This window comes from Schistocerca gregaria, chromosome 2 (assembly GCF_023897955.1).
Source record: "Schistocerca gregaria isolate iqSchGreg1 chromosome 2, iqSchGreg1.2, whole genome shotgun sequence".
Classification (NCBI taxonomy): Eukaryota; Metazoa; Arthropoda; class Insecta; order Orthoptera; family Acrididae; genus Schistocerca; species Schistocerca gregaria.
In genome coordinates this window covers 62,933,275-62,948,417 of record NC_064921.1, presented here as the reverse complement: position 1 = coordinate 62,948,417, position 15,143 = coordinate 62,933,275, and the positions used below count along the sequence as shown (strand labels likewise).

The 15,143-nt window shown below is 42.9% G+C and overlaps 1 protein-coding gene across 2 annotated transcripts in view; it reads right to left on the bottom strand.

Annotated features, from left to right (window-relative positions):
• The window catches only part of LOC126336327 (leucine-rich repeat and calponin homology domain-containing protein), a 725,442-nt gene extending 710,299 nt beyond the window's left edge, over positions 1-15,143 (bottom strand). The window contains exon 1 of one of the 2 annotated variants that reach the window (XM_049999889.1): positions 14,804-15,143. In XM_049999889.1, the coding sequence (XP_049855846.1) occupies positions 14,804-14,978 (175 nt within the window). In that variant the 5' untranslated portion in view covers positions 14,979-15,143. The remainder of the gene's footprint in view (positions 1-14,803) is intronic. The other variant, XM_049999890.1, reaches the window with a different exon arrangement.

Genomic DNA, 15,143 nt, shown 5'->3' with positions numbered 1-15,143 from the left:
AAAGGTCGCGCGGAACAAGATAGGGCAACAGTACGAGCCAAGTTGCTTGATCACTCGTCGCTCTCTATGAGAAAGACCGCTCACAACAGGGTACCGAATGAAATGCGCGACTCGCAGTTCACGTAATTACAGCCGGCAATTTAGGACAGTGGTACGGCCGCGGCTAACTTTAAATGGCTTGTTAGACAGAAAAAAAAACTACTCCGCAGCAAATGTTCTCACAGCTACCCAAAGAGGGCTATGTTTCCTGTCTCTATTAGAAGTGCGAAACATTTTCCACTAGTGCGACTGGAAAGACCGTTGTTGCATTACACGCATTTTCGACTGGAGAACCATCTCAGGTAGTGGAGTAGGCGATGATAATCAAGACTAGAAATCTGTTGTTGCACAAGACATTCTCGTAAAATTTCTGAGTGTGAGAAGTAGTAGAAACTCCTGTGTGCGCCTTCGAAAACACAGTTTGTACAGAAACCGGTCTCCTTATCGCACAATACCAGGAAATATTGACTCTTGCAACATGTATTCGTCACTTCTTTCCTAATTCAATATCCGTTAACATGTATACTGAAGCATTTGTACTGGAACTCTCAAGTTGCTATCTTAGGGTACAATCAAAATTTGTAAGCTGTTAAATGTTTGCTAGGCATTGTTAACACGACGTCAGCCACACTTTGACAGTTAATTTCTCATCAAATATTTACTTTTTAACATCTATTACTAACCTCTCCACCAGTGCCAATACCTGTAACTGTCATCCATGATTTAAGTACGAAGTCCACTGCTACCCAATTCAGTTAACGATTATGCATCATCTGTGTCGATGCCTGAGAGCAAGGAAAGAAGATGCTGGAGACGGAATACTGTAAAAGAGGCTACTTGACGAGGCCAAAAACCGACTGCGGTAAGAGCAAGTAAGTAATGCGTGAATAAAATTTAACTGTGATGCATACTATGAAATCTGTCACTCATCCACTGTTAGAGGTTGATACATTCGATAGCTGGGCAAGCTACTGAAGGTATACGTTAGTGACATGTTCGTCGTATAACATCTAAACTGTACTGACAGTGGCCACTTAAAATTCGAAAGGGTCTTCTCCTAGTTAAAAAAAAGGAAGAAAAATTACTTCTGTACTACAGTTTACCTGCGATGTCTGCGCAACAGTTTGACATAATTGTTCACAGCAAAATAAATTAGGAACATCCAGTGATTGAAACAGTCATACATGCATTTCCAAGTTTGATGTCTGTGTGGCGTGCAAGATTCTTTGAGCGCCCGCTACACGGAAAACACACCTACTGTTGCTAAGAATGTGCTGGACAATTCACGTGACCGCGATGCCCTGTTGCTGTCACTACTGATCCGCACTTGGATATTAACTGTGTCATGCTAACGCAGGGAGACGAATTTTCATTTTGTCCGATTACAGTCTAATACGTGACTGCAGAAATTTTGATTTGTCAATAGTGTAACATCACATTCGTAAATATGGTTACGTCCTTTTGCGACCATCTTCTTCAGTGTTCAGTGATTATAACCACTGAAGAATGATTTTCGACCACTATTACTCTCCTCAACATACGTGACTTGAAACGTCAACTTGTAAAATGTTGTTCCCGTTAGACGTAATACGCTGACAGTTTTCGATATACAGTAACCATGCCAAGGAAGTGCGAAGTGAAAACATAGGTGTCCCTACCACTTTGATAACTATCTTCAATAAAGTATCAGCTGGAAAGTAGCATCAAATCACCCATTTATCGCTTGCGGTGAAACTACCTTCAGCATACAGGAACTACGTAATTTTTTTTTACCACCACCACCACCACCACCACCACCACCACCACCACCACCACCAATAGCAACAATAACAAAATAAATTGCCGAGTATTCGTTAATGCCTGGAATGCAGACCGTGTAACATAGTAAGAACAAACGGTATATCATGACCGACACGATGTACCTAATTTTCTAAGGAAGGTTCTACACTGTTTTCTTTTTCGCAGTCTCTGTTATTGTTCGCGCAAACGAAGTTGACACTCGGCGCGGCGGCTGATGGAGGCGACTGTAAATGGCAAATGCCTTTACGGTCGCTCCCATCAGCCACCACGCCAAGTGTCAACTTTGATTGCGCGTGTAGTAGGTAATTTCGCATGGCGGAATAGAAGATGTGAAAAATAGATTCTGCCAGCCACTAAAAACGTGCTGTGAGGATTTAGCATATCATACGTATGCAAACCAGTTGTCATATTAGCTTTATTTTCCCCTGGAAGAATGGTAAGATTTATTAATGTTGATATGTGGAGAAGGATTCGTCGCAACTACTAAAGGACTAAGAAGCTATGGCTACGGATATAGTGTTATTTGGGAAAGCCCCCCCCCCCCCCCCCCAAAAAAAAAAAAGCGAACATTCATGGTCAGAGGCAAGACGGGGAAACAAACTACAAAATGAGCACCACTGCAATAATCACTATGCTTATTCCGCCGCTCTTGGCATACGGAGACGTGTAAATGACTTCTACTGAAATTAAGCTAGGACGACTTTTACACGATTATGTAGTATGCGGAAACGTTATATAAAAACATGCTGTCTGTTGCATTCAGGATTAACAACGCCCATGTGCCTCAAAAAAGCCATAACAATTCTTACACTATTCGAGGTATGGATAGGAGGGACTCAAGAGGTCACCCTGCTCTGATCGGATTCTGTAATGGAACCAGTCTCAGAATTAAGTCGTTGCAATGCACTTCACATTCAAGGGATTATTCCAATTGTGGAAGACGGAATTGATTACTTTTGTGTCAAAATCTGATACAATTATAAACTGGTAAATAGCCCAAAGAAATAAGAAAAGAATACACAGTTTTAAATACAGAAGTTATTCGAGATGAAAGGCAAGGCAAGGAAAGGAAGGTTATGTACAGCTTGTACAGAAACCAGACTGCAGTGATACGGGTCGAAGGATATGAAAAAGCGGTAGTAGTTGAGTAGGGAGTAATACAGAGTTGCAGCCTATCCGTCATGTTATTCAATCAGTACGTAGGGCAAGCATTAAAGGAGAAATTTGGAAATGGAGTTTGTCAAATACAGCGAATGACTTGGGAAAATCAGTGGAACCCAATGAAAATACTCTTGGTTCAAACTGATTTTAGCAGTTGTGCACAATTGAAGGTACTGAAACAGGGAAAGCTAGCGTGTAGATCTGCATCAAACCAGCATTCGAATACCATCGCCACCACCGATGACTACAACAATGACGAAGAAAATGAGATACAAAAAAGCTCCTGGAGACTATTGACAGAACATTTGGTATTTTATCGTTATGCTCTGCACGCATGCATTAGAGCTCACTTCTGCCTGCCTAAATGTTTCAGTGCCTCCAGGAGGGAAGGGTCCTGACTAGGGCGGTAAGAGCGGAAAAACTGCTTTGACTGAGTAAAGACGTGGGTGTGGGAAGGGGAAGGGCTCGAAGTTTGGTCGATAGCTGATGAGTCACACAGATATTGCTTGGCAACTGAGGGTAGGTCTCCTGCAACGAGGGACGGAGCCACATGTTAGCAGGGTCATGGACTGGAACGCTAGGGACGATTTTTTGCACCAGCCGTCCACATTGATACTGCAACCGCGAATATAGTCAGGGCAGCTAATGCCAGTTATCACATACTCCCAACGAGCAACAAAAACAGGTTTGCAGTATCCTCCTTGTCAAATTAGGAAACAAGCTATTGTATCTACTATACAACTGCAAATGATACCAGAAACAAGACTGACGAACACTTTTCCATTTATTACGAGGGGCCTCCGAAAAATAAGTTCCGAGTCGAGGTTAAAAAACAAAGTAACTATATTGTTTACTTCACACACACACACACACACACACACACACACACACACACACACACACACACAATTTATTTTCTACACACATGCCTCTATTGTCGAGAAATCGTAGCGAGAAGTAAACAAATCCGTATGTCATCGTTCGAGAAAATTTCCTTCTGTGATAAGGATTTCATGCAGAGTTGTTGGGAAATTCTCGGACCTGGGACACACTAAGTGTCCGCGCCGCCATCAACTCCTCAGTTAACTTTTGACGCTCGTCTCCATTATTTACATTGCCAGAGACAAAATGCAATACGGACTGTGTTCAGTGCCACTACGGTATAATACGCGCATAAAAAGGGGTTGTGGTGCTAGTGATTCATTTGTCATTCTGTCCGTGCACACTATGTTTTGACTCTGCAGGCAGTAACTGTGTTGAGCGTACATGTGAACAGAGTTTTTAACATTCATTACAGGGTGCAAATGTGCCCCACCGACGAGTACGTACTGGTGTTAAATAGCTACAGCCATATGAAAGAAGTTGTATTTTTGGCCTGTGGACGTACCGCCGTATTGCTACACATGTTGAGCACAGTGTATCGATTGTGTATCGCTTGTGTATCGCTGAGGTCAACAACGGTCTGAGGGGCGTTTCCACATCATTATCAGGCTCTGGACGTCCGCTTAGTACAGACGAGCATCAAGATCGCCACATTGTGCGAGCAGCTGTGGTGGACCGAATATAATCCAGGGACGAAATCCGGGCACATGCTGCACCAGCTGTAGCATCACGGCCATTGGAAACCGTCTACTTGTAACAAGATTAAGATTCTGCGTGCATCTTGCACCACGACACCACCCAACATCACTACTCTGGCGTCGTTTAAGAGTTGAATGCAGAATGAAATGGTGCCCTGTTGTTTTCAGTGATGAAAGTAGTTTTGTCTACAGGCGAACGATGGACATACACTTGCTTGGCGCAGATCTAGTTAACTGTTTACTCCAGAATACATTCGTTCACGACACACGGGTCCCATCCCAGGCTTCATTGTGGAGGAGGCGGGGGGGGGGGGGGGGAGGGGAGGTGGACGTTAGTTACAACTCGCGGTCCCCATTTGGTGTTTCTGTAGGGTGAAGTAACCAGCGACCGCGGTATCTCTGTGCCATTGCCATTTCTTCGACAGAAAGATGAAGTGCCTTTGCCTTTTCAACAGGATAATGTAGGTCCACGTACGACTGCTACGACGCAATGTTCTCTTCGTGGTATACAACAAAACTGTACAGGCCAGCAAGATCGCCATATCTCTCGCCAATTTAAGAGAGAAATTAGAAATTCCGTTGAGAAATTTATGCTTTCGACTTGGCTCATTGCAGCATCGATGGATTTAAATACTTTTTTCTTCGTATAGTACTATAATCTGTATTACCCGATTTGTTTTAAACTATGTCCTTTTTGTTGTTGAAACTGTTCACTCACGCAATTTTTTTGTTTTGTTTGTGTGGTTTCTCTTTGTCAGCTGACAAGACTTTTTGGACGAGTGGTTCCACTGTCCTTGATACGTCGCACCGGAGCTGTATTTACGCGAAGATTATGTAGGTCGCATCCTACAGGTGCGAACCACAAAAATTTGAAATAAAAAATATCTTTGTTTTTAACGCTTGAGCCTATTCGTCTGAATTTTTAGCTGGACTGCTGACAGGAGTTAAGTCAGCATCCGGTGAAACATATGACACTTTAGCTGGCTAATAAGCGAACCGTGCCTTCGTTATCACCGATTTCGTCCAAATTTTTGGTATATGTAAGGCTTGGCCAAAAATGAAAGTGACAGACGTACGAGCTCCACACGGCCAAGCATTTACAAAAAACATTTTTGGAGAGAGTCGGAGGCAGCATGAGCTTTTTATGTGAATTTCATATCAAGCCAGCAGCTGGTACAGCGGGGTGACTACAAAACAGTAAGGTCGTGGGGTCGAATCCCTATGCTCATACATTTTTTAGTGTTAACTTCTGAAGATAGACGTTGACTGTGGATATTGAACAGAGATTTCACTAAACCCGCGAAAAGATGTAAACAGCTATGCTTGAGCAACGCCTATTGGACGGAGGGAGTCCGACAGCCGATCAGTTCCAGTCATTCCACCAGGAAGGAGGTACACGCCTCTTGTTGTCTGTAGTTCAACCATGCTTAGACGGTCAATACCGCGGTTCGATCGCGACCGCATTGTTACTTTGTGCCAGGAAGGGCTCTCAACAAGAGAAGTGCCCAGGCGTCTTGGAGTGAACCAAGGCGACGTTCTTCGGACATAGAGGAGGTACAGAGAGACAGGAACTTTCGAAATGCCTCGCTTAGGCCGCCCAAGGGCTACTACTGCAGTGGATGACCGCTACCTACGGGTTATGGCTCGGAGAAACCCTGACAGCAACGCCACCATGTTCAATAATGCTTTTCGTGCAGCTACAGGACGTCGTTTACGACTCAAACTGTGCGCAGTAGACTGCATGATGTGCAACTTAATTCCCGACGCGAGGTCCAGCTTTGCAACCACGACACCATGCAGCGCGGTGCAGATGGGCCCAGCAAAATGCCGGATGGACCGATCATGATTGGCATTATGTTCTCTTCACCGATGAGTGTCGCATATGCCTTCAACCAGACAATCGTCGGAGACGTGTTTTAAGGCAAAGGTCAGGCTGAACGCCTTAGACACACTGTCCAGCGAGTGCAGCATGGTGGAGGTTACCTGCTGTTTTGAGGTGGCATTATGTGGAGGCGACATACGCCGCTGGTGGTCATGGAAAGCGCCGTAATGGCTGTACGATACGTGAATGCCATCCTCCGACCGATAGTGCAACCAAATCGGCAGCATATTGGCGAGGCATTCGTCTTCATGGACGACAATTCGCGTCCCCATCGTGCACATCTTGTGAATGACTCTTCAGGAGAACGACATAGCCCGACCAGAATGGGCCAGCATGTTCTCCGGACATGAACCCTATTGAAAATGTCTGGGATAGATTGAAAAGGGCTGTTTATAGACGACGTGACCCAATCTGGACCAACAGTGCCTTGATGAAATTGGGGATAGTACGCCACGGCGAATACAGGCAGGCATCAATGCGAGAGGACGTGCTACTGGGTATTAGAGGTACCAGTGTGTACAGCAATCTGGACTACCACCTCTGAAGGTCTCGCTGTATGGTGGTACAACATGCAATGTGTGGTTTTCATGAGCAATAAAAGAGGCGGAAAATATGTGTATGTTGATCTCTATTCCAATTTTCTGTTCAGGTTCCGGAATTCTCGGAACCCAGGTGATGAAAAACTTTTTTTGGTGTGTGTATATAAAATTACGTACTTTTATTATTTTACTGCTGTTTTACACGCGCTTGGATGATATTCATCATAAAAAAAGGGAAGTTAATTTTTTCGGCCTCTTGCACGCGTTATAAAAGCTGTACTTTCACAATTACGTGGTTATTTTAAAGTTTCTATAGAAAAACAAACTTAGTTTACATCCGTGAAAGGTTCTCTCTCATCAAACAGTTTGCAGCAAACCATGCGTAACGCATCATTTAGCCAAATACTGGCGAGGATAGCTAGTGATATCCGGTAGAATGTATTTTCATGCAGCCTTTTCGGAACGCTATTTATTATTCTCTCTCGATGAGAGACGAGGAGCTTTAAAGCTTTTAGATCAAATTCTTTACCTGACGATAAAAAATTGCCATTGAGTTGCATTTGCGGAATGCATTTGAGGGGTATCCCAAATTTTCCTTCTTCCTTCCTTTCCTAGTCTTTTAGGAAAATTCTAATAAATACAATGTACTGAGCATCGCTTCGGTTATCTGCAGTGTAACTAACGTATAAACTGAAAACGAATAAAAAATATCTGCTTTAGGACTCGAACCCACGATCCTCTGATTACCGCCTGTGATGCCAACCGCTAGATGGAAATGATAACAAAAACAGCTCATTCGTCGCCCGACCCGCACCAAAAATGCTGATTTTCTTTTTTCCCCTTAAATTCTTGGCCATCTGGATCTCCCAGCCCTGTCGGCCAAGCCCTGTAGATACCATAATCCTGGATATCGATCGGTAATGATGTGTGTGCGCGGTCCCCTTGTATGGGTAATTATCGGAGAAGAAACACTAATTATCAAAAGATTAAGTAACTGTACTGGCACAACACGTACCTGTGATTTTGTACCAGACAGGGAGGTAGTAGGAACTGATCGCGAGTCAGAAGCCAACGCTGCTGTATTGACGCCGTCCAGTTCTGAGGCGCGTGGTCCAGCCCGTCGCCGCCGAGTCGTCCGTGAGGTGAGGTGAGGTGAGGTGGAGCGGAAAGAAAAAGGAAAAGTTGCCGACGCTTGAGGAGTGACTCACGACCCACGACCTGCGGTCGGCGCCTCCCCGTGCTAGAACACGCGGCCCTTCGGCTCCTTACATCTACACAAATACGTCCCCTAATCTCTTCTTTATTTGTAACTCTGTAACCGTGCTGCCGCGTGAGCCCTTCTACAAAACATCGCCTTATTGGCTTTCGACCATCCTTCACCAAATTCCCATTCTCAGCTTTCTTGGGAGACATTCCATTAAGCCACGGCAATAGCACGTGTAACTGCAGGAAAAACACACATAACGTGTAATATAGGGCACATAAAAGACAGATTGCCATTGATTATAACAAACTAGGAAAGACAAACATACTTCACATGTCACCGGTCAAAGGAAGGTTCAAAGTTTTATATTCGCAAGGACACTACACAGAGGTAACAAAAGTAATGGGATATCTTCTAATGTCGTGTAGGACCACCTCCTGCCCTGTGTAGTGCAGCAACTCGTCGTTGCATTCGTTCAACAAGTCGTTGGCACTCCCCTGCAGAAATATTGAATCATTCTGCCTCACTGACGTCAATAACTGCAGAAGTACTGCCGCCGCAGGATTTTGTACACGAACTTTACCCTCCATATGTCGCGTAAATGTTAGGTGTGATTCAAGTCGGGCGATCTGGGTGGCAACATAATTGGCTCGAACTGTCCAGGATATTATTCAAACCAATCGCGAACAACTGTGGCCATGTGAGATGGTGAATCGCCGTATTTAAAAATCCATCGTTGTTTGGGAACATGAAGTCCATGAATGGCTGCAAATGGTCTCCAAGTAGCGATCATAATCATTTCCAGTCAAAGATTCGTTCGGCTGGCTCAGAGAACACGGTTAATTCAGTGTAAATACAGCCCACACCATTATGGAGCCACCACAAGCTTGCACAGTGCCTTGTTGACAAGTTGGGTCCATGGCTTCGTGGGATCTGCGCCACACTCGAACCCCACTGTCACCTCGGACCAACGGATTCGTCTCAACAAGCCACTGTTTTCCCGTCACCTATGGTCCAACCGATATGGTCACCAGCCCAGGCGGTGTAGTTCTGTTAGCAAAACAAACATTATGCTTACGACGCGTCTGATGTTCACCTCACTCGCCGCTTGGAGCGCTCGTGTCGCTCCATCTGTCAAACGGTAAGAACTTTTACAGCTGTGAGTGTCGCGACTGGTGTGTGAGAGCTGCGCAGGGACAGGTCTGCCCGTTTCCCCGACATTAATGCATTCATCATGCGTGGGATGCGTTTGGGAGACGTATTGCAGCAAGTCGAGATTCTGCAACGACCATCCAGCAGGTGTCAACGGTGCTGGAACGCCCTGCCACAAAACTGATTACCAACTTTGTTGCCAGCATGGGAGCATGTTGCAGATCAGTCATTGTGTCCCGTGGTGATCACACATCCTATTGACAACCATGCCCCGCCTTTTGCAATATCCAGGTGACCATCATGAATCTCTGCGACTTCAGTATAGCTATTGTCTATGTCATTTCTGTTCGTATCATTGTGTATTTCTTTCAGTTTCCTTCTGTACTATACTGTAGTAGATCTTTCTAATTATGGTCCAAGTTTCATCGAGCTATGTTATTTGGTAGCGATCCATCAAGCAAAAGTTATTTTCGTCCGTAAGCTTTGCACACTATTGTATATACACATGACCTTATAAAAATGACTGGGTCTCAGACACACTAGGAAAAACTGGAGAGGATAATCTTATCAAGCAGTCTGTATCATTTTGTGCCATTGCGATCCTATATGAAACGATCCTGGCAGGTAATCATTCTGACAGAGTTCGTAACTTCAAACCTTCTTACTATCGCCTAAACTGGATTGGCTGAAGCCAGAAAGGAGCTGATGGTGCGAATAACCGCTGTTTTTGAATAAATTCAGCGTTAACCTCAAGTGATGAAGTCAGTTGATCATCGCAAACAATTTGAACGCGGCCCGCGTCGTAGCCGACGTAATTCGTGAATTTTGATGCAATAGGTTTGCCTCAGAGGTAGCTCCTTTGTCTTCTTCCCCCAACCATTGTCCTCTGACCACTGGGTTCACTTTGGGATTCGATATTTGTCATTTGTTTCGAGTCAATGCGTCCTCTGAACGTCCGTCTCCACTATGCATACCTTCATCTAGAGTTTAGTTGGTCTTCCTCGTCATCTGTTCAGTAATACACGTCCAATGTCTTATAAACACCTGTGTCAGTTTGGTCACCACTAACTACACCCGTATGAACATAACCTATTGTTTTGTCAAAATTATTGACTATTTTACAATAACATGACACATGCACCACTACTGCAAATTTCACAATCAAACACACACACAACGAAAAAAATCAAGCAGATACATACACACAAACACACACACTCATGTCTCGAAAATATAGTGTAAAGGGGGATAAGTGACATGAAGTGTTAGCTGCTGCTGTTATGGATCCCAAATTTCACTAGATGTCGATTCTTTAATAAGGCGGACGAGTGTTCTCGAAATATTGAAACAATCCATTCTTCACTGAAGCCAGTATATGATCCACATAATGTGTAAGCATCCATGCTAATTGCTTTGATTGTTGAGTCACTAAAAAAGTTTCTTTATAAAAATATTCATAATGTCTCATATATGCTGATATAGTTACAGGTTCCATATATAAACAAAGAAAAAAGGAGTTACCTTATGTTTCTTCTCCAGCGCCATATAGTAGGAAGTCGAATGCCACTTGAGGCTACACTCATTCGTGATTGATCTTCGGCTGTCTTCATTAGTGTTAAATTCACAACGTGGTAAAACGAAGCACGAGATGTTCAGTGTAAGGGCTAACAGATATGGATTCGCCATTTTAATTAAAATCATGTCAGGTTATTTTTGGAACATCCCAATTCACTTACTGCTTAAACTATCGAATTCTGAAAAGATCAAGTCGCCCGCCTAAACGCAGCAGAAAAGAATATGAAACTCTAAGTCACATAATGGTTTTCAATAACAAAGGCTGACAGTACACAAAGAACAATGGAAGGCGTGTAACGAAAGTCTACCTACAAATTATAGGTTTTCATAAGATTGATTGAATACAAATTCAGTACGACTAAATATCAAGAATCCTCTCATTAACGTTTGTATTTACATGAACACAACCGCTGTTCTTGAGTAGCTGCTGTACAGTCGGTATAACATTCCACTTAAATTGTGCGTGTCGGTTCGTGCTTGTAACTTCGATTTCATGCCTCGTCTTAAAAATTCCAGTACTATGTTACTCATTTTTTTGCTCATAAAAAATATTCAATTACACATAAGGGTTCCCAGTACCATAACCTTTACGGAGGACCTCTTTTTCACCAACGATAAAGCCGTCTTTTTGTAGATGTCTTTTGATACAAATCTGATCTTTACTATTATATTGTGAGATGCATACCTAGTTACCACATTTTGCTGCCTCAAGTTAACTGGACCAGCATGTATATAGTATGAGAAATAAATGATAAATGCAAGCGCGAACCGCTTCTGAAGGTCTACTGCATGTCGGTAAACCGCTTAACCGCCCACGGGAAATTGCGAGCCGCGCTGGGAACCTGAACTGAGGAAGGGTAAGGTCAAACCAATAACGCTGAGCGAAACCCACTGCTGGGTCATACGCTGCGTGTGAGCGCTCCCAACGCATTCCAATATCAGCAGAATTCAAAACCGATGAATAATTTTTGCTCTACTCGTGGCAACAAGCGAAGCTAGAATGAATAATAAGCAGTGAAAACGCTATCAGTTAAGAGGAGTGTGGCACTGACAAATGAAAACGGTCGTACTGAGCAGAGTGTACACTAAACACTACAATATCATGGATTTGTCAGTCCGAAGTCTGCTTTGATGCAACTCTCCTCGCCAGTCATATAACAAAGCGTAAACACAAGAACAGCAAGTAGTAAAGGACTTCTTTAGACGGCGAATCTATGCTAAACAAACGAGACGAAAAATACAGTGGGCCTCGAAATCTGATTTGTCGGTAGCAGTGTAGAGGTTCGATGTTTTAACTATTATTGTTATTAGGATTCTATCCTGTTTCTTTGCGTGACAACCACTGTACGCGAAAAATGCCTAGGCGCATAGCAGTTAAAACCGTACATTCCTCACATAACGCTATGTGAGCCGTTATGCAGATTGGAGATATATAACTCATAATTCAAAGGCCAGTGTATAACTTATGACAGGAACTACTTCAAATTTAGTTGGTCCTCCCACACCCGTATTTCTCTTACGGATGTCACAGAATCTTTTAAAATTATTATTATTATTTTAAATGAACGTCGTCACGCTGCCTAATGCAGTTGTCCGCTTCTCAGAGGTTTGTTGGCGCATCCACCGGTTTGAATCCTACCGGTGTGAAAATTGTAATTTTTATTGTGTGTGTAAGAGAAGATCAGCCACTATCACATTGTGTGGCTCTGCACTGGACAAAACTTCATTGCACTGTGTTGTATATTAAAATCATGTAAAATAGGACGTTAGCCTGGCAATTGGCAATCCACTGGATGCTTTGCGTACAGATCTGTTTGCAAAGGTTTTGATAGTCACTTCCTTTCTTTACTCATCGACGGCAGTAAATTACACAAATTAGTTGTGCTCGTACCAATTCAGCTGTACAGTTCAGTTACACGTATCACAAAATAATCTCAATATGATTTTCCGAAAAGGCACTTTCACCTGTGCTAAGACAAGAAAACTACGCGGAGATTTATACTACTCAACTGTCAGTTGTGGTCTCAATGGAAGGTATATAACACCAAAATGCTTTACTGAAAGCGCAGCAATGTGTAGTAACAATAATTCCATTCTTTTACGCTGAATATATCGACAAGGAAAAATATGAAAAATTTTGAATATCAATGCGACACGTGAATTATATCAACCGTAAATATGAGTTTGGGTAACTGCATTCGAGAGTGGGAGTAGTACACATTTAGGAAAATCAAATACAGCTTGTAGTGTTATTGTATATAAATTATGTAAAATGTGATATTCAAATGACACCTAGAATAGACTGTAATGCCTCTTGAATGAATATTTCAGTAAAACAAACATTTCGTTGTGTATTGGAACTGCGCGCAACAACGAAACACGGGCTACAGGCTCACCTTTTCGTGACCAATGCTCGTACGGAGCTATCCGACAAATTTTTTCTCCTACGCCTGCAAGCCAAGCAGGATAACCTCTGCAAAATTCTGAAGTAGGAGAGCTTCTAATAGGGCCGTAAGAATACTTGCACAGCTCCCCTAGTAACATTATCCACTAAAACAAAGATTCTGGACCAGCTTCTCGCTTGGTCCCAGTCAACAATTTCCATCTGTCAAGTATTTTACTGCTTTCAGATGCGGGTCATACAGTTCGAGCGAACGCAAAAGCTAGAATACGTTAATAAACTATGCTCTAAATTTTCCGCGCTTTATCAGAAAGTAAATCCCGTTAAAACCGATGCACACATTACAGAACGAAACGAATTTTCTTCGACGGCCTTAGCAGGACCCATCCCAAAGTAATACGAACTTTCGCAAGCCGAGCGCAACAGTAAAAAAAAGTTTTATTTCGCCTGTTTATAATCATGTCATCACCTCGGTACAATCTGCTTTATTATGGTCTGGGTTAAGTGACATATTTGAACGATGACGCCAGAAGTTCAGTATGTAAACCAAATAATCGCCGGTTCGTCATAATCTAATGCAATAGTGTTTAGGCTCAAATGATCTAATTCACTCGCGTCAATAACAAATAAGCAATACACGGGGGATGGCCGGAAAAACAACATGCATTTTACCAGGCAATTTTCTGGCAACTGAATACAGCGAAAGGCGTATTTTTGTCCCCGCATTCAACGACGGGCCTTTCTAGACTTGGAACATTTCCAAGTGCACATCAATGTGTTGGTGAAGCTCGTGCATTTAGCAAACTTCTTGCACCGTTCGCTGTCGTTCATGGCTTACCGCACTTCATTTTTTACTGACAAAACTTACAGAACGCCTGAAATTAAACAGGAGTAGACACGCAATGCTTGAAAAAATAGCTAGTGAAAGTCAGTGAGAGTTTAGTAATTATTATCCGCTTCGCATTTTTTGCATTTCATGGATCAAAACATTTATTTAGATAAGCACAGGTGATTTAAAAAATTTTGTCTTCTAAAAAGCAGTGGAATCAACTTTAGCTGGCTTTAAGTAGCAAACTCATTTTATTCCTCATGTGTCAGGCCTTGCACATTTTGTAAATAATTGTGGAACACTATAATTATTAATTTATAACAATGTCCGCACTGGGACATTTCTGCTAGTGTCAACGAAACCTAAAATTCACGTTTATCTCTGCGTCTTTCCTCTCAAACAAACACGCTCCTACAATAATCACTACAAATTGTTGAACGAGAAAAACTAGATTTCTGAATTAAACAGTGCGACAAAATTCGTGTACGCGAAGTTCAGACCTCCCTTATCATCAGAACTACTTGAAAACGACCAAATGGTAACATAATTAGTAAAACATACGATTCAAAGATTGACACCAAGCGTACGCTATACTGGCTATGTGACAAAACAACAGCGGGCTAGCACGACTGTTCGCTCACCTGCAATAACTGTGTCGCTGAGGTCGTATTTCCCGCGGACGAGCGGGAAGTCCTTTAGCTTGCGTCCAGTTAGTCTCAGTTCTCCACTCAGGTGAGCCTCTTCTAAAATTTTTTCCAACGAACGTGTTAACTGACTTTGTAAGTGGCCGCTCATATTCGACGCGACCATCGCCATATTACATTTCTCATCCTTACTGCGCAAAGGTCTGTGGGTAACTGTGACGTCACGGACATGCGTCACTGTTTTGTCGTCTGCTGTATTTGTAAACAGAACCACGTGCTTGCGTACAACTGTAGTCAAACGTGTAACATTTGTTCTTTCTGCGTGTACTTTTGAAAG